This window comes from Grus americana, chromosome Z, assembly GCF_028858705.1.
Source record: "Grus americana isolate bGruAme1 chromosome Z, bGruAme1.mat, whole genome shotgun sequence".
NCBI lineage: Eukaryota > Metazoa > Chordata > Aves > Gruiformes > Gruidae > Grus > Grus americana.
The window spans coordinates 24638462-24665150 of NC_072891.1; the positions used below are offsets into that span (position 1 = coordinate 24638462).

At 37.7% G+C, this 26689-nt stretch overlaps 1 protein-coding gene across 13 annotated transcripts in view; it reads left to right on the top strand.

Moving 5' to 3' along the window:
• The window catches only part of ERBIN (erbb2 interacting protein), a 118850-nt gene that overhangs the window by 50404 nt on the left and 41757 nt on the right, over positions 1-26689 (top strand). For all 13 annotated transcript variants that reach the window (XM_054810199.1, XM_054810208.1, XM_054810204.1 and 10 more), the window contains 4 exons: positions 4134-4331; positions 8515-8632; positions 22269-22347; positions 23126-23215. In XM_054810199.1, the coding sequence (XP_054666174.1) occupies positions 4143-4331; positions 8515-8632; positions 22269-22347; positions 23126-23215 (476 nt within the window). In that variant the 5' untranslated portion in view covers positions 4134-4142. The remainder of the gene's footprint in view (positions 1-4133; positions 4332-8514; positions 8633-22268; positions 22348-23125; positions 23216-26689) is intronic.

Genomic DNA, 26689 nt, shown 5'->3' on the forward strand with positions numbered 1-26689 from the left:
AAATAACATTTTCCTTTGTCCCATTTTGTGTAGTTATTGTGGAAGTTGTTTCCTATTACTGTCACAGTTAATGTATATGAATGAGTGAAGACTACTTCACTCAAATACATGTACCTGTGTAGTTTAAACCACTCATGTATTTTTGAGTTTACTACGGATACTACAATGTCTCTGATCCTTAGGTGGGATCCTCATATAAGCTTGGAAGAGGAGGTGTGAAAAAAATTATTAAAATGATTCATGGAGAAAAAAATATGATCAGAAATCTGTTAGTTTATAATTAGCATACATATCAATTTAAATAAGGTATTTTTTTAACACTGAATTTTTTTGGGGTGGTAGATTAAGTCTTCACAAATAGAAGAACATTAATTCTCCCTCATGCCTTCCAACTTTTGAGCCGCTAATGATTACAATAAAAGCTTCTGACTACAGAGCAATATTTTTTCCTTCCCTTTCCTTCAAGAAGTAAAAAACCCCCCTCTTATATGAAGATTCTAATTTTTTCTCTGTTGCCTGTGAACACTGAACCTGAGGCAAACTTGTGTCAAGGTTTTAATGGTATAGTGAACAAGGGGGTTTTGTTTGTGTATTTCCCCCCCCCCCCCCCTCTTCTGAGTTCTTTAGTAGATCTGCCTCTTAAAATTTTGGAGTAGTTAAGTAGTGGAGAGAAGTTAGCCATCACAGTGTTGTAGATCTGCAGAGCAATTTTATATTGTTTGGTTTGCTGCCTTCAGATGCTCTAATGTTGTGATATATTATGAAACTAAGATTTTTCTGCTTGCTAGACTTCCCTGTTTTGTGGGAAGGGAAGCAATGCTATACTTTGTGTTCCCTTCTACTTTCTGAGTATTTACCCAGACTATCCATGGAGAAGTTCTTATTTTGAGCAGTTTAAGGAAAGCACATGTTCTGTGCGACATCACATTTTCCTGTCTTTGGTAATTATAACAGAGGACTCTCTTCTGTAGTACGTCCTTCCTTTCCTCTATTACAGTTTTTCTGCTTGGACAACTGACCACAAGATAGGTGGACAGACAAACAGATAGGGAGGGGTGTGCTGACTGAATGTGTGTGTGTATATATATATATTGCAGAACAGTGGTAATGTGGAATACTTGCTGTAACTATCCTGCTGTACCCATTTCCTAGTATTGGCAGCCTTCTCTGTTGTAGAACACTAGTACCATTCATATGTGTGTAGAAGTAAAATTTGAACAAATATAAGACAAATCTGAACTAAATCACATTGTGTAGTTTCCTACATTTACTGAAATGCAACTCTCTTGGTTCATTATGGTTTTTGAAGCATTATAATTAGATGTATGCTCAAGTTGATCAAATCAGTGGGTTTGGAGGAGGGTTGTTTATTTGACACTTAAATATGAGTTTGATTATTTTGGCTTGAGATGTGAGCTTAGGTACTTTAACTGACATGATAACTCACTGGAGATATGACCCAGCACTGTGATGTTGTACAGGCATTTGTTTACTGATCCATGTTTACAGTGCTGTGGGTGCATGTGATCTTTTAAAAAAACCCTTCCTCCTCAGCCCCGGCAAAAGCTCAAGATCTCTCTTACAAAATAAAGGAGTAAGTTGGGAAAACTAGGTATATGTATTTGGCATTGTCAGGCCTGATGAGTTTTGTTGCTTCAGAAACTTTTGAGACCTCAGCAAGACTATGAAGAGAAAAGCCACTGAAAAAGAGAGGGCAAACAGTATAATGCATGCTCTTTTTGAGGGATTTGAATGAATACTTCACTATTTATATGAACCGTGTAGTGAACTTTGTCATACTCTGGAAACCAAAAGATAATTCTCAGAAGTTGAAATGACTGGATGAAGTGAACTTATTGATGGCTGCAGCCGGTATGATATAGGTGTGTCTTCCCTTGCCAGACTTCTGGTAATCAACTCACACGTACAATTTCTGCTTCTAGTCCTTGTTGTTTCTAAGGGGTATGTTCTTCTGCTTATACTCCCGTTTAAAGAGGCTGCTGTTGGTGCTTCTTTCAGAACTGGTGTGTTTTTCTACAGCTCTGCAGTTCTCTGAAGTAATAACAAAATGAGACAAATTTTTATTTTTGTTAAAGGCTTTTTCATTTGTAAATGTTGGCTGTGGAATTCCTCTTACATCTTCACGTGTGTCTTCTGAGGCTTGGAGAAGGTGTGGGTAGCTGTGACCCAGTGAGCACATCAGCTTCAGTAGCATCTTTGGCATCTGGCTGCGGGTGGCTGGAGGATGCCATGCTGGAGCCTGTTCCTGTGGAAGACACAGGAGGAGGTTATTCTGTTTCTTTTGCTGACTTTCCCATTCTGTGGAAATCCCCAGCATGTAATCTGCAGTCTCTAAACTCTTTGCATTGCAATACAGATAAATATTTTTAGATCACTTTTTATTTAAATAACATGGCTGGAGTTCTACAGGAGTGCTAAATATTCTGGTGGATGATCAACATTGTAACAAAATCCTAGTAGCATTGTTTAAAAAAGGAAGTCTTGACATCCCACTATCTGTTTAAAAGGTTTTTTCCATCCTTTTAATGGATGGATTTAGAATCTGACTGTATCCAGTCTGAGTGATAAGTTGTACTTCTGTTTAGTGAAAACACTGAAGTACAGCAGCCCCTCGACCTGTTGTCATATAAATTAAACATACTGTGAAGTACTTGGCAAGCTAGCTGCTCAAAGAGGAAAATCCAAGTGCATGACTTTTTTTCTTGTCTTAATAAGAAGAGGGGTCTCGCAGCCTGTGACTTCATATAGCATGGTGGCTGTGGTATTTTATTTTCTCTCTGTATTACTAACATACTCTCTGAAAGTTGAAGTGCAGTGTGCTAAATGTGTCTGAAAGACTTTTTTGGCACATGGAGAAGAAAGTTTCCTGTCACCAATCCAAAAGTTGAAATATAATTTCTGCAATTCCAAAAAATGGAGATTAGAAAAAGTATATTTTAATTTGGAGTGTTGGCAGTTTGATTGAGAAAATAAATACTCAGTGCTGTTTTGGAAAAGTGTGTATTTTTAGACCAATTTCCTGAGGAAATGAAGCTTACATGATCATGTTGTCCATCTTGCACATATTGGTCCTTCCTGAAAAATTGTTGAGCCTGTCATCTGATTTCAGCCAAACTTGAAACTTGAGGTGACATTTTGCAGGTGATTGTTTCTGAATTTTGTGAATATCAATTTCTAATTAGAGGAAAGAGAGCTAAACTTGTGCTCTTGCTGAGGACAAAAGAGGCAGAACATGGCTGGTGTACACCATCAGTAATCAGCTAGTCAGTTTGCGCCATTTAGGTTTGCTGTCTCCTGCTGAGTAGGAATATTGTCGAAGCCATGGAGAGTAGGGAGGACTGTTGTAGCAGTGATTGAGTTTAAAGGAAGAAAGACACATTTCCACAGCAAGGTGAAGTTTCCTTAGTTCCAGCATGCACAGCAAGATGTGTTGAATTTTTCCAAACTGGATGGAGTTGCAAAAAGAAGTTCCTTCTTTATCTGTGTACTTGGAAACCTTTCCTTTTAAACTGTAAATAGAACAGTTAGTAGAAACCATGCTGGGTTTTTTTGTTGTGTTCTGTCTTTAAATGAGGGATTTGAAATTAAGGTACTTTAATTTAATCTTGCTTGTGCCTCCCCCCCCGCCCCCCCCCCCCCCCCCCAAAAAAAAAATCAGCTTTCTGTAGCTATATTTTAATGGTCTGTAGAGCGCGGATTTTATTATATTAAGGAAAAATATAATCCCAGTAACCTTTGTAAAGGTAGGAATAAACTATGCTGTAAAACCACAACTGACACTTCAGAATTGCTGCTTCGAAATTCTCTGCAGTGTAGGGCTGTGTTAGCAGGTAACAAGTTACAGGCTCAATTTTGACTTGATCTTCTGGGGTCTGTAGGTGTGTTAACCACATTTCATGCCACTACAGATCTGTTGTGTTTAAAAGAAAATAAATAAATTCTCTCTCTCCCCCCTGTCTTTCACATATGTGTATACTTACACGCATATGCAGGCGTGTATACATTTCTTTCTTTTTTAAGTATTTAGCAGCCAGGAGAAGTTTGAGAACCTGCCCATGTAAGTATTTCTGTAGTTGTCTTTCTTTTTAAATGGACCAATTTCTGTTTTACAGTGCCTGAAAATGACAACAAAGCGCAATTTGTTTGTGCGGCTGGTGCCATGCCGCTGTCTGCGTGGAGAGGAGGAAACAGTCACTACGCTTGATTATTCTCACTGCAGCCTGGAGCAGGTGCCTAAGGAGATTTTTACTTTTGAAAAGACCTTGGAAGAACTCTATTTAGATGCTAATCAGATTGAAGAGCTTCCAAAGGTATGTTGGGTGGTTTTCCTTTTAGTTACGTTTATTAACTCTGTTACTTCATCAGCATTGTAGAAGCTGATAGTGTCTAGCTTCCCGCTTTATCTTTTAGGCTGAAGTGTGCCAAATATTTTTAAGTAAATGTTGGTCCCAGAAGAAGCAGCCCTGGTAGAAGGAATGTTTATACATTCCAGGTTGACTAGTCTGCTGCATGAATTGGGATGAAACTGCTTCAGCAGCTGATCCAACCCAAGAAAGGTACATAGCAGAAGAGGCAGGCTAATTTATTTCTGTGTCAATATCTGCTCAAACTGACTAACTGTATTCAACAAATTGTGGCATTATTTTGAATCTCCGATAACACATGAAGATTAGAAGAAGCAAGATTAATGTCTTGTTCAGATCTTTGTGCCCACAAAAGATAGCTACAATCCAAAAGTATCTATTCACTTGAAGTCCTTCTTTCTTCTTTGGTACATGACTGAAGAGACTTTTTGAAGTATCTCAAATTACTTAAGTTCAAAAACTAGACAGCTGGAATGCTGCTTTGGTTACATCTTTATTATAGAAATTAATATTTATTGTTTTTTCTGAAATCTGAAGACAAACTGCATGCTGAATTAACAGTATACTAGAGAAAAGAATGAAAATTTGTGCCAGTGAGGCTTCTGAGAAGTACAAAATGATCATTACAATAGACTTGTTTCTGTTACTAGGTCCTATCTTGGTGGAATTTAACACTTAGTAGTTAGATGAAAGACTTAACATTAAAAATTGTTTTGTCACAATTGTGTACGAATCTTCATTGTCATGTGAAACAACTGTAGAATGCTTTGTTAGATTTGTGGAAAGTTTGCTATAATCACTTCAAGTTTTGCTGGTTTGGATTTTTTGAAAGATAAGTGAAACAACTAAGGAAGTAAAACAATTTCAGGATAGTAACCTGAGAGTTATCAGAAGCCTTGTATTCCAGTAAAGCTGACTTAAACCAGCTGAGTGCTTTTGAAAATCCAGCCTTAAATGCTCCTGAGAAGCCATCAATGTATTTATATGTTGAATAGAGCTATTAAAATGTAAGTTAAAACTATACATTTTGTCGAAGTCTGTTATCGTTTAGAACTTCCACTATTTTATTCTTTTCCCTTCCCAAGCAGATATTTCTTTAGACTTAGTTACTTTAGGTCTTAGTAGCTTACTTTTAAAGACTTTGTATCAGCCTTTGAGGTTTTTTCAGATGATTTCAGAACTTCATTCCTGTCTTTCATTCTTTATTGGACAAGAATAAAATTGAGTGCTGAAAAAACAGAATTAAATACCTTTCTTAGCCAAAAAAGGGAAATCTTCTGAACTCTTCTTGCATTAAATTCCTGATTCCAAATGATAAGAACTAAGCAAACATCTTCCTCCTAAACTCATAATTCTCTAAAAAATTCCTTTTAGTAATCTTAAAAGGGGAAGAAAGACTCTACTGTAGTGATCAAATGAACGCATATTGGCAGTTTAGACCAGAAGAAGCAGTTAGTCTGCTTTATCTTCATTTTCTGTTACATACCATTTGATTTCATTAGTCAGTTCCTATATGAAATTCAATTTTGATATGTGAGTAAACTCAGAGGTGGGCCTTCTACCACTTCCCTTGGTCTAGTCTAAGATTAAGTTATCCATGCAATTAGAAAGACTGTTTGACCATTTTTGTTTTGTTCATTTCTGCTTTTCTTTGCTGGGCTGCAGGGACGCATGATAGCCTACATGTGCTTAATTCTGTTGTGTTTGTGCATTATAAGAATTCATCTTATGGACTTATTTTTGAGAAGCTAAGTGGATTTTTTCAGCTTTTAAGTAATTTCGGTCATTATCTCTTACTACCCTTTCAATTTTCAAAAGAAAGAACCCCCACATATAAATTCAAATATTGTAAAGGAAACAAGCAGAGAGATTAGGGAACAGTAAAGACCCAGTAAAAATGTTTTGTTTAATCATTTGACAGAAATTGTCATCTTAAAACTATCTGTAGAAGATCTGTAAGGGAAGGTCATTAACATTTGAAATTATCCTAGCCAATTTTGAGCCAGAATTTCAGGCTGTGTTTGCCTTTTCCCAAGTCCAAGCTCTTACTTAGTCTCTTAACTTTGAAAAAGGCTTCTAATTAAGCCATCTCATTTGAAGGGTGCGGTACTTACTAGGCTGTCTCCAGCTTTCTGAAGCCTTGTTAAGACATTCCCACTCTTCCCCTTTCCTCTTTGCCCCTGCTGTGTGTTCTTATCCTTGTTTTGCAATCTGCTGCCATCTTTGTGTGCCACACCACTGTTTTTGAGCTGTCATATCTACCTGACACTGAAATGGCCTGTCAGTGTATGTGGCTTTTTTTTTTAAAGTACCTCCAATCTTTTCAGAACGCCAGCATACTTCAAAAATTGGTTCTCACAGAATAGCTCCTTAATTTAGTTGATTGGCTTACATGAACAAACTGCAGTGCAGAGAAGGGTGGTGACAGAGAAGAACTTTGTTTTACATGAAGTGCTGGTGTGTAGTCTCAGTTCCCAAAGTGACCAGGCATTTGAAATGCTTTCATTTTGTGTGCTAAATCACATTTGAAAAGGTACCCTGTTTATCCCAAGTGCCGGTGTGCCTTTGAGCTGAAAAGCTCAAACTGTAGCAGTTTCAGTTTTCCCTCTCACCTTGCTATTTGGAAGAAATTGGAATTCTGCAGTAAAATAGTCCTTAATTATATGACTTCTGGTGTTTACTAACAGTAATGATGATGTACTTAATCACTGAATATGCAAACATTAAAAAAGAACAACAAAAGGAACAACTGCAAAGCCAACAGCACACAAAACTACCCTGCCCATTTTCCTTTGGGGATCTTGCAATTTCTTGTACTGCATTTGCTTTCACCTGACTAATTGGGGAAATTTCTCATGATTCCAAGAGTCCAGATTATTGTTTTCAGGGATGAGTTTTAAGTATATATTCTTGCGTGAAGTGCTGAAATAAAGGAATGGCTCCAAAACACATCAGCTAATCAAAGTCCTCCCTCCCATATAATATCCTAAGTAACTTGTAACTCTTCAAAACCTTAATGATATCAACTAGTTCTAACTAGGTGCATATTTCTGAGGAATTGGAAACATCAGTAAGCAAGTTGAAGCTCATTGCTCGAACTGTCCATCTTGCTAATTTATTTCTGCTTTTGTTCTGGGGTAGTATATGCAAACGTTACACGAGCGGGGCTTGTTCAGCGATCTGTGTTTGAAAAAACGGCTAGTCTGTGATTGAAATAACGGCCTCATAATTGAGAAAGACCCAAGAAATTTTGGTTGAACTAAGCCCATTGCTGTGATGTTGACTGGGATAAATTTTTTTTAGTCATAGAATCTTTCCTGTGTTTGTATGATCTTTTCTCAGAATTTCAAAAGAAAAGAACAGTAAGTCCAGGTGTTTATGAATGATCTTATTCAAAATTGTTGGGAAAGGAATATTCATCATAAATTGTTCAGATGGACATTTTCAAACACTTTCTTATGGATATTTATTTTGTACTATATGTAAGCTTCCTACATATAATTTGAGGATTTTTCTTCCATTACGCTAATATTACTTGCCCTATTTTGTCAATTTGTAAAGCTTTTGGGTAAGAATCTCAATCAAGGTACCTTGCATACAGGAAGAGATCTGGCTCTGAGCTAATACTTGATAAAAATTATAATGCATGTATACAGAAGAGATTATACGTTTTTCTATATCCTTAGATCAAGCTTTCACTAATTTTCATCATAATTTTGTTGGATTTTTGTGTACTTGAGCTAGGAAGGATGGAAGGGGAAAAAATATATATAGTGCAACAAAATTTAAACTTTTAGAGAATATCAATACCTACTCAAAGCCTGTGTTCCAGAACTATTTGACTTTAAAAAATGTATCTATCGATTTTTTTTTTCTTTTTTTCAGAAACTGGGGTATTTCATGGCATGTCTATTATTGGAAATGTTTTGCGATGTTTGCAGGACTTCCCTAAGCATTGTAAACTTAGTCAATTTTGAATAAAACTACTTAAATAAAGTTTTTGTAGTCAAAGTCTCTACATAGTCTGGCCTTCAAGCTGTGAGGTCAGAAGTTTAAAGGGATTGAAAACAAAAGCTATGTAGAGGAAACTAAGAGAAAGTTGCATTCACTTTTTTCTTTGTTTCAATAGCAACTTTTTAACTGTCAGTCTCTGCACAAGCTGAGTTTGCCAGACAATGATCTAACCACATTGCCAGCATCCATTGCAAATCTCATTAATCTCAGGGAACTGGATGTCAGCAAGAATGGTAAGTCACTTCACTTATTGTATTTGGGTAGCTAAAAGGCAAAACACCATTGGCTGTACAAGGACACTAGTGAAAGTATAATTTCTAGAAGCTACACAGCTAGTAAATTTTAAATTACTATTCTAAATCACTGCTTAACACAAAAGATGCTTTTTTATGGTCTGTTTGTGATATTTAATTGTATTTCTCAAATTGATTGGTTTGTACTTTGAGATTTATTACTGAAAACTGATATTGTAAAGTATTTAATATTATTTCAAAATGCATATACTCAAATTTATTACTTTACTGGCTTTTTTCATCTTTCACTAGTACTGATGAGAGTTTGGACAAGAATTTGTAAAATTTTGCTTGATTCTATTGTTATATTTTGTTTCATATGAGAATTGTTTTCAGTTTATTTTAATGAGCTGTCTGAAAATTGTAGTAGGACTTGACTGCTTTGCTGTCCTGCTCTGGGGATGGCAACCTCTGTTGCATGGGGAAAAGTGACTGTGGACAATGAGTGGTTCACTTGTCTGACTTGTTAAAAATCTATCATTCTCTGTGAGTCAGCCTTTTATAAATTATGAAATGTTGTCAGCCAAGTATTGTATACATGGGGTTTTATTAATGGTGCTGCTTTGGCAAGCTGGCAGATATGTGCAACTGTTAGGAAATTGAAATAACTTATATTGTCATCAGACTTACTTGTGTGGCTTATTTGAGAGGAAAAAAAAAGTTCAATCATGCTAATTGATGAGGATATAATAGTCTTGTCTTATTAATTCAAAGTGAAGTAAAAGGACCTCTCCTTGAAATCATATTTGAAAATGAGAATTACATAAATATGCCACAGATTTTATCATATTAAATTCATTGTTTTATTTGGACAGCTAGCTAATTATGACTCCACAAAGTTAAGTTCTGCTTTATTAAGAAAGTATTCCAGTTGTTGAGGTGTTGGCATTTTCCTTGATTGTCCATTGTAGCCCAATCTGTACTTAAACTGTTACTTTATTATTTCTGCCTAATGAAAGCAGCATTTAGTGTGATAAATTGACCTGATTGTCACTGCTCTGTTCCTGGTACAAGTGGATTAATAGTCTTTTTTGAAGAACACTGGCCTTAAACTTTCATAGTGACACACAACAGAGAAAGAATCATCTTTTTGTCCTAGACCGAAATGTTGAAAGGATTAACTGTTTCCAACACAAGTTCTCAATGCAGAAGACTTAAGCAGCGAAAGGGCATTTGAGTTCTAGTGCTGGCAAATTCCTTAGCTTATGTACATATATAGGCATCTGGTCACTTACCAGCTGGAGACTTACTTGTCTGTCCAAAATGGCATAACCTTTAGCTAAGCCTTCAGAGAGCTGCTGAAAGAGCACTTGTTCCTCTGAGGCATATAAAGAATTTAAGGAGGCAATAGCTGAATGATACGCTATCCCAGTAAACTGTGAAGCTCTGTTTTCTAGGTGTTGTTTTGTTTTGAACACTTTTCAGAGAAATGACAGGACACAAGCTTATATAAACTATTATCATGTGCCTGTTCTCCATCTTATCACAGTTTGGATAGCGTCTCTGCCTAGTGTTGAACATCAAAAATAGTCCTGAGGTCACACGCTTGTTTACTTGGGACACCTTGTCTGCCACTATTCCTGAAAGCTCTGTAAAACTCAAAAAACCAAATCAGGGTCCCCATTTGTCTCTGTTGGGTGAGGTAAGCAATAGTGCTGTTCATTCTTTAATAAATTTGGTATTATTTGAGACTTCAGTTTGTTGGCTTAAGTGCCTTTCCCTTTCTGTTTCGCTATCCACTGTTGCAACCAAGATATGTGCTGAGTTACGGAGTAGAAGCCTCTAACAGTCATGTGTTCTGGAGCATACAGAAGTCTTTGTACAAGCGTTTCATTTGGCATATATTATTCATGGCTGCTGAAGAGGTCATGGCACAGATGTAGCCTAAAATATCAAACTGCTGCTATATGTGCAGCAAGCATGGAATAGAATGAGTTTTAACTCTGCCTTTAGTCTTGGCAATAGTTAATAAATTCTGTAGGTTTTGTGGTAGTGAGTATATCAGTTCTCCTTTTATGGCATTTTAACCTGATTCCTAAGGCTATCGTGAACCGTTAATATCAGAGGTATTCTATTCCATTGCTTCCTTCCAGGTACACTTCAACTTTGAAGCTTTTACCTGAAAATGAGTAGAAAAATAGAAAAATGAGTATTTTATTTATGAAGCTAAAGGAAAACTTAATTTTTTTTAATCCTCTATGGCCAAGTTATTTATGCATCAACAGTTGTATAGAAAAAAAACCCACAAAAACCAAAACCACTCACCAAAAAACCACACACCACCACTCTTCACCCCTAAATCTGTCTCTTTCAGGGTTCATTAACCTTTAGCAGACAATAATTTCCTTATGGCTCCAGGATGCCAGCCTTAGCCTGCACCTAGGACAATGTGGAAGATGGGGAAAATGTTTACGTACTGTGTATGATGGTATATATAAATGGACAGAAGAGTTAGCTTTACAGGTTGCTAGAATCAAGTGATTTGAAAGGCTGAAGGATATGATGAGGTGACTGCTAGACAAATCAGGCTTCCCTGGAAGCCTGGAAAATAGGCTTGAAATTGCTTGTGCCTGTGGAGTTAGTGTAGGAGGAAACATTTAGCTGGTCTGTTTTTCCCTGCTTGCAGGTGGTAAAAGAGAAAGATTGCATTTTCTATGTTATTCAGGCCTTTGAAGGATTAAGCAGCAAGATTAAAAAATAACTAGCAAGACCAAAAGAAACATGGTGTTTTGGAAATAAAGGTATCTTCAATAGTCTCTTGGATATTAAGGAGTGATTCTCTTTCACTGTGATGTTACAGCAAATATAGACACGTCAATTTGTCAGTCTGTATTGCAAGGAATCTTCATGGAAAAATACACAAACTAAACCCAAGAAAACAAACATACACACTCATACCCTGCCTCCAGGCATATCAGCCTATAAAATTATTTTAAGTAATTTTAAAGAATTTTGTTAACAGATGCACATTTAAATCAAATATGTTTTCTCCAGTGTTTTAAAATCATCTGCTGATTTGGCAAATTAGCTTTAGTACGCTGTGTGCCAGAAGTTGGGGAGTTGGGAAATGAGAATTCAGGAGAGTGTCTAGTCTTATGTTGCCCATCTGGTGCATTTAGGAATATGTTTTTTTTTCAAGGAGTTGAGAAGTATTCATAATTAATAGGGAGATAGATCCAAGTTTTATTTTCTGCAGGGAGAAGTAAGAGAGGAAGATCCCAAATATAAAAATAACTTGCTGTAAATTTGCTATTATCTACTTATACTGGGGTGGAGAGAGGAGGGCAGATAGGAGCAGGGAGTTTTATATCATCCATGACTGTAAAATAAAAGATAATTAATCTGCTGGTGACTCCTGAGTCTGTAGCTTTGCTATAATATATGATCATATAGAGGTCATGAATTTATGCTAAATGTAGGCAGCTATTGTATTTAAAGTTCTTTATTCAAGTGTTTATAGTATTTTTTCTTAAATTTATTGTCTGTCTTATTAATGATATTGAATAGGATCTGTCTCTGCAGAATGAAATGGTCTCTGTGTGTAAAAGACGATGTGAACAGAATAGAATTTCAATGCAGTTAAGGTCTTGAATGTGAAATTTGAATCTACATATCTGAAATTCTGAAATAAGTTTAATGCAAATCTCTTCCTGGACTCGAAATTTTTGTAATGCAGAAAAGGCATTGCAGAAGTAATTATGGATTTTTAGATTTGGATTTGCATGTAAAGGCAGAATGTACCTTTATTTTTGTAAAGGGATGTGCTTTGAGTGACAGTCATCATGTATCAACCAAAAGTGACTGGATAGGCAATACTGAATTTGCAGTCCAGGGTGGTAGGGGATGAGGAAAAAAAAGCACAAACAAAACTGCTGCCCACAGCCTTCCTTGGGTTCCACGTTTTGCAATTTTACCCTGCCTTGGCATGTTTAGATTTATGTGAGTGAGTGTATCAGGCATGTCTTCAAGAAGCAGCAGTATTGCCTGTCCTTTTTTTTCCAGAGAAAAGGCATTTAGGAGCCTGTCTTTTTACTCACACTCCTTCTGCTTTACATTGTATAAGGAATGTGGCTACAGCAGGCCTAGATATACCTTAAACTAAAAATAGAAGTTCTTCCAAATGGTTTGAGGATGAACAATTGGAAGACTCTTTTGGGCTTGCTGAAGTATCTTATCTGTGCCAGTACATGTGTATAAAAGGAATTAAAAAAACCCCTCCAAAACCACAAAACCCCCCACTAAATTGTCATCTTGTTTTCTCTGCCTGCATCAGCTCTGATAATTTAGCAGTGCAAGTTGTTGTTGTTGGAGGAATGATGAGGAAGCATTATCCATTTAAAGATATCAGGAAGCTAAAATACAGTATAAAATAGGATTCATTACTGTCTGAACCTCACAGAATTGGTGTGAGTTTTTAGCTTTCAGATTAAAAACTTAAAATTTTGAATTTCACAAGTGGTCTCAAAAAGTTTAGAAATACTAAACTTGTCTCAGACTTGTAGTGAGTTCAAAGTTATTAAAAAGCAGTTTACATCCTAATGCTGCTGCTTTTTCCACACTTATTCTGCAAAAGAGCCTTTTGTCTTAATTGTGAATAAATATTTTATTACTATATAAATGTATGTAGTTAAGTACCCACCTTGTTAACAAAATGAGTACCAAATATATTGCCAATACTGTATTTTACTGTAAATCTAATTTTATTATAATAGTTACCACAACCAGTAAGAGTACATTTTTGTTTAAAACTCATTAGAAAAAGCTTAAAAATTTCCCTATGGAAGTATTTCCTAGGTTTTTTTCCCCGTTTTTAAAATGAAAACACTGTTTAACTTGTTTCTGTCAGATTTGTAGCTCAACTGACATTTTTGCATCCATGGACTGCATTTTGCATTTATACATGGACTGTACAAATGTTACCTCTTCTTCTGTATGAAAGACCTCCAAACAATCCTCCAAATAAAGATCCAACTTCCGTTTTTCATTGTGTAAACTTAAGAAAGGAGCCCCCAGCATAGTCATAGCTTACAGCCCTGCAAGTGCCCATCATTAAAGGGAGGACAAATGGGAGAGGAAACTTGAAAACTTTCAGTGTGTGAAGAATTGAAAAAAAGGAGAGGTGAATCCGCTTACTAAGCTACAAGTAGATACTTGTCAAGTAAGTCACATTACAGAAAAATCAGGAAATCCAGTCGAGTTTGTAAGATTTTTAGATTAGTGATTTCCTTGATAAAAGCTAAAATTTTTCTAGGAAGGGAACTTTTCTGTGTAAACAAAGTGGAGAGAGAATGAAAAGCTATATAAATGCATAAAAAATCGTGTTTTATTAAATCTGTAAGAAATTTAATGATGATAGGTTAAATCTATGACAGATGTATTTCTTTGAGTTGCATTTCTTGAGAAAGGTAGGTTTCTTCCACAGGTCTCCAAGCTTACATATTTTTGCCTTTAGTAAGAGACAGACAGAAAGTCATGGCTTCTGTAATGCTCATATATATGGAAAGCTAGTTGCAAGGAATTTTTCAATTCTGACACTCTGAGAGTGCAAGAGGAACAACTGATGTGACATATAGTGGTTTTCAAAAGCTTTGGGATATCTGCAAAACGAGATGAAAGTATATTTGCAATAGTTGTTCCTTTCTCTTGAACTGATTGATTGATTTTATTTTTTTTTAGGATAGGTTTTCACTAAATAAGCCAGGGGCTCCTAAGCTCCTTGGCGACCACTAGTGTACTGAGTACCACTTTGTGTGCAGGTACATGGAGGCCAGCCTTGTCCTGAGCTGCTACTCCACCTCTGAGCAGGAAGGTGTTGCTGCTGCCCTGCAGCCTGGTCTTGGCATCTCCTGGCTGATCCGAAACCAGCTGTGGTAGGGGATCCTCTCAGAATTTTGGAAAGAGGAATGAACAATCAAAAGGAAGGATGGATGGGTCAGCATTGTGCAGTGAATTGATTGGGCTCTCACACACTGTTTACTTTGAATAATGAAAAATTCTGCTTTTAATTCAGAAGGTATGCAGAAATCCTGAATTAAAGCAAATTATATAAATATATAAGAATACAGACCATGACTGATGCTTTAGTTTAAGCTTTCAGTTTGAAATTTCAGCTTTTGCAAACAGATTTTATGAGATCTGTGGGAGAGTTGTGGTGTGTATTCATGAGCTCTGAAAGTATTTTGATTGCCATTTTTGATCCATATTGGTTGGAAGGGCAGAGGCCTGAGTGGAAGAACAAACAAAGGCTGCTCTTTTTATGGTGGAGCTCCTTTCAGGCAGGTTGCTTGCTTGCCCAGAAGTTGAGACCAGGATGAATAGATTAGCTGAGCGAATAATGTATGTAATTAAGATCCTTTCATATTCATGCAAACTAACCCTGTATGTTTGCCTCTGTGTCCTCGATACTTGTAAGGGTGCAGAGTGGGATGGGTGCACAGCGGGCTGTAGTTTCATTTTGCAGCAAGAGGGCTTTTTGGTGTGCCTGCTGTTTGGAGGGAAATGTTTTTTCCCCTTGCATTCCCCACAAACTCAAAGATCTAGCTGTAAACTCTTTGCTTTGGGGACATCACTGCTATGCTTTCCATGGGTCTCATAATAGTGATTTTCTTTCTCTGTGCTTTTTAGGAATTGAACCAATACTTTTCTATTTCTTTTTTTTTTCCTTTGGCAAGCGTATTTAAAACATTTCTGTGTGAGAAGAGGTGGAATTTGATTTGGAGGCACTGCCACTGCTGTATAGCAGTAATGGTTTTAATAACTGAACTTTGTGCATACTAGTTTTAGCATTGGATTGTGAAGAAAAATACAACTACATGACTACAGTATGAACAGCAGAGCAAGCCCCCATCTGCAGTAGAGCTGAAACAGTGGCATACTGGGGTGTCAGCTTTGGGATCCATTGCAGTGAAGGATACTGCCAGTGGTGGATGACTTGCATGATTTTCTGTAAATCCAAAATTGCCAGTATTTCTGAGCAAAAAAAATCTGATGGAGAGAAAAAGTTATGCCAGTTTTCTCTCCTGCTCTGCAAGTTATGCTGGCCCTGGTGATAGGAAAGGATTGTGCTATGTAGAGGAGGAGATGACTGTAACTCCAGATGGTGAGTGGGACCCCAATTATACTTACAATTGCCTTAATCCAGTCTAAACAAAGAGAGGGACATTTGTGCACATTTGCTCTGATAAGCTGTGCCAAAACAATCATTGCTCTCCAGGGAGGTAGAGATCAGGCGAAATTCCATATTTCAGCCATTTTACGTGATCCAGAGCTGAGGCTGATTACCTTCAGATTTGTGGCCATTGACCTGAAATCCCTATATGACCTTTTTGGTGTGCCCTTTGGACATGTGCTGCAGCTGGTCTGGGATCCTGATTAAATACCACTTTTTAGATTATGCTGGTTAGCTGGTGAGTTTTTGCCAAGTAGAGTTCTGAATGATGAATGCTTTCTGCTTTTGGCTTAATGCAGACAAGACTTTTAAATTCCTCTTCCTTACCTTACTGCCGAATTTTCCTTAACAGTCTTACAGTCATTGACCCACCTCCTACACCCCTCCCCTGTCTGGCTGGTTTTGGTTTTGTTTTGGTTTGGTTTTTTAATAGTGTTGCTTTTAGTGGAAACTGGCCAGACAGTTTAAGAGTGCCTTCCCTTATTTGGGAAGATGGGGAGGAAGGAAGAGACAAGTAAATACTAAAAGCTATTATGTAAATCTCACTCTGGGAAATTACACTACAAAAAGAACTTTGGTCTCAATTCAGTTTGGATCTGGTGGTTAGAATTAAAAATTGCCAGCAAATTGTATTTTCTCCTGTTGGGCTCTGCAAATGGTCATAGTCCACAAGTGTGATGGTTTACATTTTTTTGAAAACAATAAGCATGATCTGTAAATCAGCTACAACACTGAAATGGGTTGGGGGTGATGGTTGTTATATAAAGTAGGAAACAGCAGAATGAAGAGCCTGTCCATATGATGCTTTCCAAGGAAAGTGGGATAAGGCTGCAACAGACTAGATAACCATCAAGTTATCTAGTTGTGTTCCTCTTGTATAATCCTTGAGTATCAGTGTATAAAAGAAGCAGTAAAACAGCTAAAAGATTTAGAAAGGAATGTGGATCTCAATTTGCAATGCTCATTTGATCAGATGCTCATGGAGAGTGGGAGTGGCTATCAAATGGATTAATTAGCCCAGTGTTACAAAGGAGTGTGGAAAGCTGTGGTCATGGAGACCCTTGAGAATTGCTGAGCTTCCTTAATGGGGAAGAAGGTTCAGAACTCTTAAGGATACATGGAAAGCAGAGAAAGAAGGAACAGATCCTTTTATAAAGTGCTCTTTTCAGCCCTTTGTCCTTCTCGTCTCTTTTTCCAGTGTATCTCTGCCTTCTTACTTACTTGCTTTTTGAATTTGCTTTCTTGGTGGGAGAACTGAAAGAATACTAGTCCAACAGTAACTATATGTTTCTAGCATGCAGGAGGAATATAGCTGAGGAAGAGTGAGGGTCTGAAGGTTGTTGTATAGCCAAGTTAGTAAATGCAACTTCCAGTCACGTGGTAGAGAGGAGTATTAGGTATATTTCATGCTGTCATTCTCAATTTACTGCTCTTTTGAATGATGGCTGCCATTTATCCATACTGAACTGCTGAGTGAAGTTAGTAAAGGTGGTGTATACTGTAACAATCCTGGCTCTAAGCGGCAGCAAAATCAAATTCACAGGCTCCTTGTTGTTAGCTTCCTCGTACAAGTTCAGTTTCTGTTGTCAATTTGTTACTAAAACTTGCTGCCTCTTGCACAAGGCATAGTCAAACAAGAGACTACTGTAGAGTCCACTGATTATGTACAAAAGCATGCTGATTTAATATGTCTGTATTTAGATAGCTAATATTTTATTTGGCTGTAAGTTTACAGTGACATTCTCCTCTCTAGCAGATGTGCTGTGTGTTTTGTTTTCTAGGTAGTTATCACAGACTTAAGTCTTCTGTGCTTCAATAAATTCTTGACGCAGGCAGTGGAAACTAATATTAATATTAAAAACATGAGGTTTAACAGGTTGGACCAGAGCAATCTTTCATCCAAGGACCAAGCCAAGGCCAGTAGTGTGACCATCTATCAGAAAAGCTAAGCTTAGAGAATCTTTCAATGTGATTCAAACAGCAAAACTAATGGCACAGAATGGGTCTGAAACATGACTCTGACTGCAAGGAAGAGCTTAGCAGTGGTTTGCTCTGGTTAGCATAGATACTTATTTTAAGAAGATAAAGTTATATATCATCAGCAATAAAGAGGTCTTGATGTATGTTTTAGACAATAGAAGACCACTTCAGGCAAATCAACCATAGTTTCATCTATAGAGGCCTCTTATGTGCTAGATTTTTGTTCACCTGCTATGGCTTAGGATCCTGCATCATGTTAGATGCTTTCCATCTGTATGTTTGAATATTCTTGTTTGGTGAAAAAGGCTTTTTGCTACAACTGGAATGAAGATCATGTATATTTGAATTTCTTGGATATGTGTTTCTCTTAATACAAAGATTATATGACAGCAGTAGGTGAGGTATATTTCTAGTCCTTTTATGCTACTTTTCTAATTTTTCTTTAAACCTATCTTTGGACTTGAAAATATCACTACTGCTTTCCCGAAATGAGGCTTCGTTACTTGATAAGTATTACCTTTTTAGTTTTCATTTTGAACTGTGAGAGCGATAAAGTGAATTTAATCAGTATCCCCTGTCATCTTTTCCTGCTTTAACTCCACTCACAGCCCCAGTAAGCTTCACATGGCTGAAGCCATATATAGCGAGCAATATTTATTTACACGTGTACATATACCTGAACATGCATGGTAGTAAACCAGAAGTGTCATAAATCCTGACCTATGTAACAGTTGATGGTTCAATTCCTTCTGGTCCCCTCTACTTCTGTATTTTACTGTTCTTGAGTTCAGCAAGCTATTTCCCAAAAGGATCCATGGTACTTTAAGAGGTGTTTAAACACCCGGTTTAACTGTATGGCTTAGTGTGCTTTTCTTGCCTTTCACCCCTCAGTAACACAGTACAACATCTGGTATGAGTCAAAAGTAATAGTTTCAGCCATTTAGTATGACAAACAGGTCCCTGTCAAGAAAGACCTAAAAGTCTACTTTGACAGAAATGGTGTTTCTACTTCAGTTGAATTTATGAAAAAGTCAGAATGGTGACTTTGCCCTTCAACATCACCAACTGACTTAATGTTAAAATACGTGTTTTGTGACTACTTTTCTTGTCAGGTGGTATTGCCATCTCTTAAGTCCTAATATATCAGGTCAATCATGTTACTACATGTCCTGGTTTCAGCTGGAATAGACTTAATTTTCTTCCTAGCAGCTGGTATAGTGCTGTGTTTTGGATTTAGGATGAGAATAATGTTGATAACACACTGATGTTTTAGTTGTTGCCAAGCAGTTAACAACTTCACAGATTCTTATACTGTCCCACCAACAAGGAGGCTGGGGGTGCACAAGAAGCTGGGGGTGGACATGGCCAGGACAGCTGACCCAAACTGACCAAATGGATATCCCATACCATGTGATGTCATGCTCAGTATATAAACTGTGAGGGAGTTGGCTGGGGGGCACTGCAGCTCAGGAACTAGCTGGGCATCAATCAGCGGGTGGTCAGCAATTGTGCTGTGTGTCACTTGTTTTGTGTATTATTATTGTTGTTGTTTTTATCATCATCATCTTCTTCCTTTTCTGTTGTATTAAACTGTTTTTATCTCAACCACGAGTTTTACCTTTTTTCCGATTCTCTCCCCATCCTTCTGGGGCAGGGAGTGAGAAAACAGCTGTGTGGTTGTTTTAGCTGCCTGCCAGGTTAAACCACAATACTGCACAAACAGAAAAAAACAAACTCTAAGCTAGCATCAGAAATTGTGTAATTTCTTATGTAAGTAAAAACATCACTTAGCAGTTGATGCTTTGCCACGTTTTTTCTGCTTCAGTATTCTCAGAACAGATACATGGAGAGACATAACCAAGTCCCACCTGCAAATGTGAATGGGAAGACACACTGCCCTTGTCTCTCTCTGCAGCTGGACTGTAAGAGAGTTAATGTTGCTTAGAGAAGCATGAAATTTCACATTCTGACTAGCCTAAAAGAAAGCATCCACAAAGTACAGTTCCTCCTTACTGGTCTCATTCCCTGGGTTCAGGCTGCCCTCTCCACACACCTGATAAAGCATGCTAGAAGCGGACACAATTACATGCATTAATTGGAAGACGAAGAGCTAAGATTTCTGTTACCTGAAAGAAAGAGTGGTTTTAAACTAACTTTATTTTAATAGCATATTGATTGTTCTTGAAAAAATAGTGTATTTGTAGTCCAAGTAGAAGGATTGCAGTATGAATGATTGTTAAACTTAGGAAAAAATTATTTAAAATAAAAACATCTGTCCCAGGGTATAAGAACAATGTAGTGTCAGGCAAATCGTGCCTGACAAACTTGGTGCCTTCTATGATGGGGTTACAGCATTGGTGGATGAGGAAAGGGCAACTGACGTCATCTACCTGGACTTGTGCAAGGCATTTGACACTGTCCCGCACAACATCCTTGTCTCTAAATTGGAGAGACATGGATTCGATGGATGGACCACTCGGTGGATAAGGAATTGGCTGGATGGCCGCACTGAAAGAGTTGTGGTCAACGGCTCAATGTCCAAGTGGAGACCAGTGACGAGTGGTGTTCCTCAGGGGTCGGTACTGGGACCGGCACTGTTCAACATCTTTGTCGGCGACATGGAAAGTGGGATCGAGTGCACCTTCTGCAAGTTTGCCGATGACATCAAGCTGTGTGGTGTGGTCGACACACCGGAGGGAAGGGATGCCATAGAGAGGGACCTTGACAGGCTGGAGAGGTGGGCCCGTGCGAACTGCATGAAGTTCAACAAGGCCAAGTGCAAGGTCCTGCACGTGGGTCGGCGCAATCGCAAACACGACTATAGGGTGGGCGAGGAATGGATTGAAAGCAGCCCTGAGGAGAAGGACTTGGGGGTGTTGATTGATGAGAAGCTCAACATGAGCAGGCAGTGTGCGCTTGAAGCCCAGAAAGCCAACGGTGTCCTGGGCTGCATCAAAAGAAGTGTGACCAGCAGGTCGAGGGAGGTGATCCTGCCCCTCTGCTCCACTCTTGTGAGGCCCCACCTGGAGTACTGGGTCCAGCTCTGGGGTCCCCAGTACAGGAGAGACATGGAGCTGTTGGAGCGAGTCCAGAGGAGGGCCACGAAGCTGATCAGAGGGCTGGAGCACCTCTCCTATGAGGACAGGCTGAGAGAGTTGGGGTTGTTCAGCCTGGAGAAGAGAAAGCTCCGGGGAGATCTAATTGCGGCTTATCAGTACCTGAAGTTGCCTACAGGAAAGCTGGAGAGGGACTGTTTATCAGGGAGTGTAGTGACAGGACAAGGGGTAATGGGTTTAAGCTGAAGCAGGGTCGATTTAGATTAGATGTTAGGAAGAAATTCTTTACTGTGAGGGTGGTGAGGCACTGGAACTGGTTGCCCAGAGAGGTTGTGGATGCCCCCTCCCTGGAAGTGTTTAAGACCAGGTTGGCTGGGGCTTTGGGCAATGTGTTCTAGTGGAGGGTGTCCCTGCCCATGGCAGGGGGGTTGGAACTAGATGGTCTTTGAGGTCCCTTCCAACCCAAACCATTCTGTGATTCTTTGATTCTATGATTCTATAGATTACAAATGTAACTGCAGTTGTGATAAGTGCGATTTTATTTGGTTTTATAATGTAGTAAAGATTGAGGTGAAAGTCTTGGGCAGAGAATGATTCAGTACTGATTTTCTACTGAAGCGGTGGATACCTGTCTTCTGTTTTCAAGGCCTGTTTGTCAGTTTCTGACAAATACAGATTTGGCAGGTATGTGGGTTTCAAATTCACTCAGGCGTTTCTGGAGATAACCTTAGAAAAAGAGGAGGTTCCTTGTTGTTTTAATTTTCATACGTAAGTGTTTGCAGCGTTTTTGTCTTTCTTTACAAATAACCTGAAGCTAACTGCAAACGTGTCAGATTTTGGGCTATCTATTCAGAACTATGAATGCTGTAAACATACTTTAAGATTTGAAGCCTTACCATTTCACCTGGATGTCATACAAGAATCTGTTTGTCATGCATTTGACAAACAGATTCTGTTGGAAACTGTGCTATCATATGTATGAATGCCTCTCTGTATTAAAAAAAAATAAAAAAAATAATTGGGGGACTGAGGGTCTGATCTTAAGTACATTACAAAGTACAAGTACTTTAATATTTAGTAATAAGCTGTGGGAATTGTTAGTGTACTGTGTCTCTCTAACGCTGCTTGATGAGCTGTCTGCTATGCCGCAATATGAAATGCTTTAGGAATAGAATAGTAAAATAATGGATATTGCATAAGAGTGTTTCTTTAATGAGAACTGTATCTAAAATGAAATATCAGAGAACCAGTCCACTGGTTGCTAAATGAATTAAAATTTTTATGGCTAGTGGCTTTACGTGCCTCATTTTCATGCCTGCGATGGAGTCTAATAATTTAACGCTGTTTCCCTACCTCTCTCTGTATCTTGCAGGCATACAGGAGTTTCCAGAAAATATAAAAAACTGTAAAGTCTTGACAGTTGTTGAGGCCAGCGTTAATCCAATTTCAAAGTAAGTTTATCAGGTTTTTTTGATGTTTTATATTTTGTGAAAACACTGCTGAGTCTCAAACTTGCCCCAGACATTTGCCAACCCTTGGAGACAAGGAGCAGTTACCTGAGAAGTATCATTAACCTCATGGCATTGTGATACAGTATAGCTATGTCATTAAAGTATTTTGCCCAAGTTAATAGGCTACGTGGGCAATCCTGCATTATACCATGTGGCTTTCTCAGCTTTTTAAAGTCCATCACTTCTCTGTGAACATAGAGAATTGCACAAAGAGTTTTCTTTTTAATAACAATAATTAATTTTACTCTAAAACCTCTACCACTGTTTTTCAAACAGCTTGTATGAGTAGATTTCTCTGTCATCTTTTATAGTGACAAAATTAATTTGCTACAAGTAGCACTGCCAGAAATACAGACTTTGTGCAATGTAACTTTTGGGGAAAAAAGGTGTTACATAGGTTTTAATTTATCTTGTGAATCTAATGAATGCCTCCTCCACGTTAGGTGTCAGGAGATCACAAATACATAGCAAGACTACGTTTGTTGTTTGTAGTTTTTATTTCCTGTAGATATTGTCCTCAGTACTTAAAAAAATGTTTTGAGACTAATCTCACAGAGATCAAGTATCTAGTGCAATTTTGTAGAAATTCTGGTACCACCTTAATTTTAATGTTATCAATATGCAGGACTTCAATATGATATTGATGTTTAACAATATATGACTTTATGCCCTGAATATAATTGAAACAAAGGCATTACATAATTTTATTTCTATATAGGCTTCCGGATGGATTTTCCCAACTGTTAAACCTAACGCAGCTGTACCTGAATGATGCTTTTCTTGAGTTTTTGCCAGCCAACTTTGGCAGGTAAGTTGAATTTGAAACTTAGTTTTAAGTTTATGCAGAGCAGTTTCTGCTGCTTCTTAAGCAAAACATGAACTGGAGGAGCAGAAGAAGTATATATTGCCAATCCATTTATGCCACATACTAGTTGCAGAAAAAAGCCCTGAATCTTTATCACCATTTTTAATTGGGCTTTTGAAGGACAGACAGAATGTTTCTAAAGAGCCAAGAAATAAAACTCATTTACATACTTCTTTTACAGTACAGGTCTGGTAAGTACAGGAGACTAGTATTTCTGAAATACAGGTTGGTTATCATTTAGTAATTGGAGTGAAGCAAATAATGACATCTCTAATTCCACTTGTCCTCTGGATGCACAGATTGCTTCGTGCACATCTGCAATTCTCAAGTGCCTTGCACTTTCTGAAGGACTTAGCATATTTACAGTGCACTGACTAAGCAAAATTGTTCTAATAGCTCGTTTAAATACAAGACAAGTACTAAACCACTACCTCTTCAAAATGGATCAAATCTTGGGGGCAAATGTGAATGGACATTATTATTAAAAGGAAGATTCCTAGATGAGCATAGTTCATCCTGTTCTCCTTATCATGCTGATTTAATAATTTCTGCTTTTTCCCCTCTCTTCACTCTTACTTCATGCTCTCCTTTCCTAGATTGTTAGTCTCCTCCCCCATGTCCAGCAAGCCTCTCTTTCAGAAATTATGGCCATTAGTTAACCAGGCATATTGCTGTGTGAAAGCAGTTGCCTTAGGCTGTATGGTTACAGTTGGGTCAGCACAGCTTACAAGAGATTAGAAACACCCCCTGAATAGAGTGCTGCAGAAGTTTGGCAGATCCGGAGATGTACAATGAAAGATGAGCACAGGTGCGGTTTGTTAATGACCATTAGTTTATTAGTCATCTGTGATCGGAGTTGTTAGCCTATTCTTCTCTGTCCAGTTATTAGTCATTCCCTGATGAGTGATTAAAGGCACCAGATATGTTACACACTGAGCTGACAAAAAAGCTGGTTATGATACAGGAGCATTAATTATTATGTGTCTTTCTAGTACACGAAGTTTGCGTTTCAAAAGCCTTCATTAAGGTTGAAGAAGAAGTATCTGGAAGACACATAGTCGTTACTTGTTGGGACATTTTAATGACTGCCTATACATTTTTCTGTTCTGTTTTTTAATAGTCTGACCAAAAGACAAGATTTTCTTTGTAAAAAAAACAGGCAGTACAGATGGAATTGAAGACTTCAGTTGACATGGTTGGTCTTAAGTAGTTAATCTTACACATAATTTTAAAAAGTGTCATTATAATTTTTTCTTCATCACTGTCTGCTTCTGTAATGCTTAATGGTTTGGGAGATGGTGAAGTCATTAATTACTAACAGCTTAAGAATAAATCAGTTACTGAAGGCAACTTGAAAGCCAATTCTCCAGTGTAGTGTTTTAACAGCTATGGAGAATTCAGAATTCAGCCTTGTTTTTTAAAATATAAATAGTGACTTGCAGCATCCTAGCTTGTAGTTAGGAGAATGAAACTGAAATGAAGACTTTTCTCATTGGCTGTTTTTAAATGAATTCAATTTATGTAAGTTTACCTGCTACTAATGGTATTGCACAGAACAAATACTATTCTACAGGAAGATGATATTTAGGTAAAATACATTAGAAAACAATGAATTGGTAAAATTTCGTTTCAAAGGAAGATTCAGACCCCTTTGACATGGAGTACTTTTGTTCTGTAAGCAAGTGATCAGGCTTCTTTGCCACCCCACAACTTTACAACTAGGTATAAACACTTGCTTATGTAAACAGTCTTTTAACTTGTACTTCAGAATATGGGAATACTTTCTAAAAAAACAAATATGGTATGAAGTTTTGGGATATTTAGAGCATTGTTGGTTATTCCCTTAAAGGACAATCCTTCAGCTTCTTCCAATTTGGTGCATTAATTGTTTTGTATATGGCCTTCCTGCTATTACTTTTCATTACATGGGAACACATGAAGTAACTGAGTTCTGTTGCCTGCTCTTACTGACAACTATAGGCAATAATGCCTCTTAAAAGCTAAGCCAATGCCATGTTAAAGCTAGCAAAGTTTTTATACTCCATATGTCAGGGTCTCTGTTCCAGCAGTTCAGGTTAGAAACCTGGTTTCCCACATCAGTTTCTCTCTGACTGTTCATATTCATTTGTTCCACAGTTCAATTGCTGTCGTCTCTCACAAGTGTTGTCCCCCATTCTCTCACCTGCTGTTTTTATAGTGTTCTCATATCCCTCTTTTAGTTTGTTAGACTAAACAAATTCTGTTTCCCTCTGGTATGGCAGGTTTTCCTTTGTGCCTGATGATATTAATAGATCTTGGAGCAAGTTTCAGTTTGAATTAATCTTCTCCTGTTTGATGGAGGATGATGACATATATAGCTATATTTAGAAGTCAAATTGAGATCTCTTCATGGCTTGTACAATGTCATGATTATCTTCTTGTTTCTCTTGGAAACGTCTGTGGTTACGCTCCAGTATTCCACTAGCCCTTTTTGCAGCTGCCTAGTGTCTTTTACCACATGATCCACTAAAGCATTGGACAGCTGAGTTAGAAATGGCTGATGACTCTACAAGGAAATCATAAGTACTTGACTCGCTACTATGGCATCTTATCCCTTTTCTTTTTTTTTCAGTCCTTAAGGTAGTATGGTTTTTTCCCCTACAATATCCTAATAATTCACTGTATTGTCTGTGACTGTTTTTTGTGGCATCAGCCAACTTAAACATTTTTCCTATTCTTTAAGATTGGTGTTAAAAATATTGAACAGGGTAGTCCCAGAATGGGTCTTTGAGCACCTCTGTCAGTAACATTCAGCCTAATGATTAGGAAAGAAGACTTTGTGTAATGCAAACTACTTTTTTTCTATATCCATGCAACATTTTATTACATTTACCGCCATGCTTTATTCTTGCCCTCAAAGTTTATGCTAAAGCTTTGCATACTATTGAGGTCAAGATTATCCAATCTCTTCCCCCTTCTTTATGAACACTACATACTTGCTGTCCTTCAGCAATGTTGTACCGGTCCAGCCTGTTAGAAAAATCACCAGACTTTTGATTAAATGTGCCAGTTCCTTTGGAGTTCTGAGGTGATGAAGTGGTGGGGTTTTTTCCTCCACTCCCAAATTCTGATTTGAATCCATTAATATTGGCACAGATCCCAGGGTTAACCTTTATGCCAGTGCACAGAAATCTGAGAATTGCTTATGCTTGCTTAAGAAAACTGTATCTGTTGTATCTAAATACATTATGTATATTCACATTTACTCAAATATATAAGCAGAGTATTCTAAACTTGAAGCTCACTGTGTGCTGATTTTGAGAAAGGGCTTTAAAAGGGAAACATTATTTACTGATGGGTGTTTAAGATAAGCAAGGAGTTTATCTTCAGTGTCATTCTAAAAACTCTGAAAATGTTGTCTATAATGAGGTATTGCTT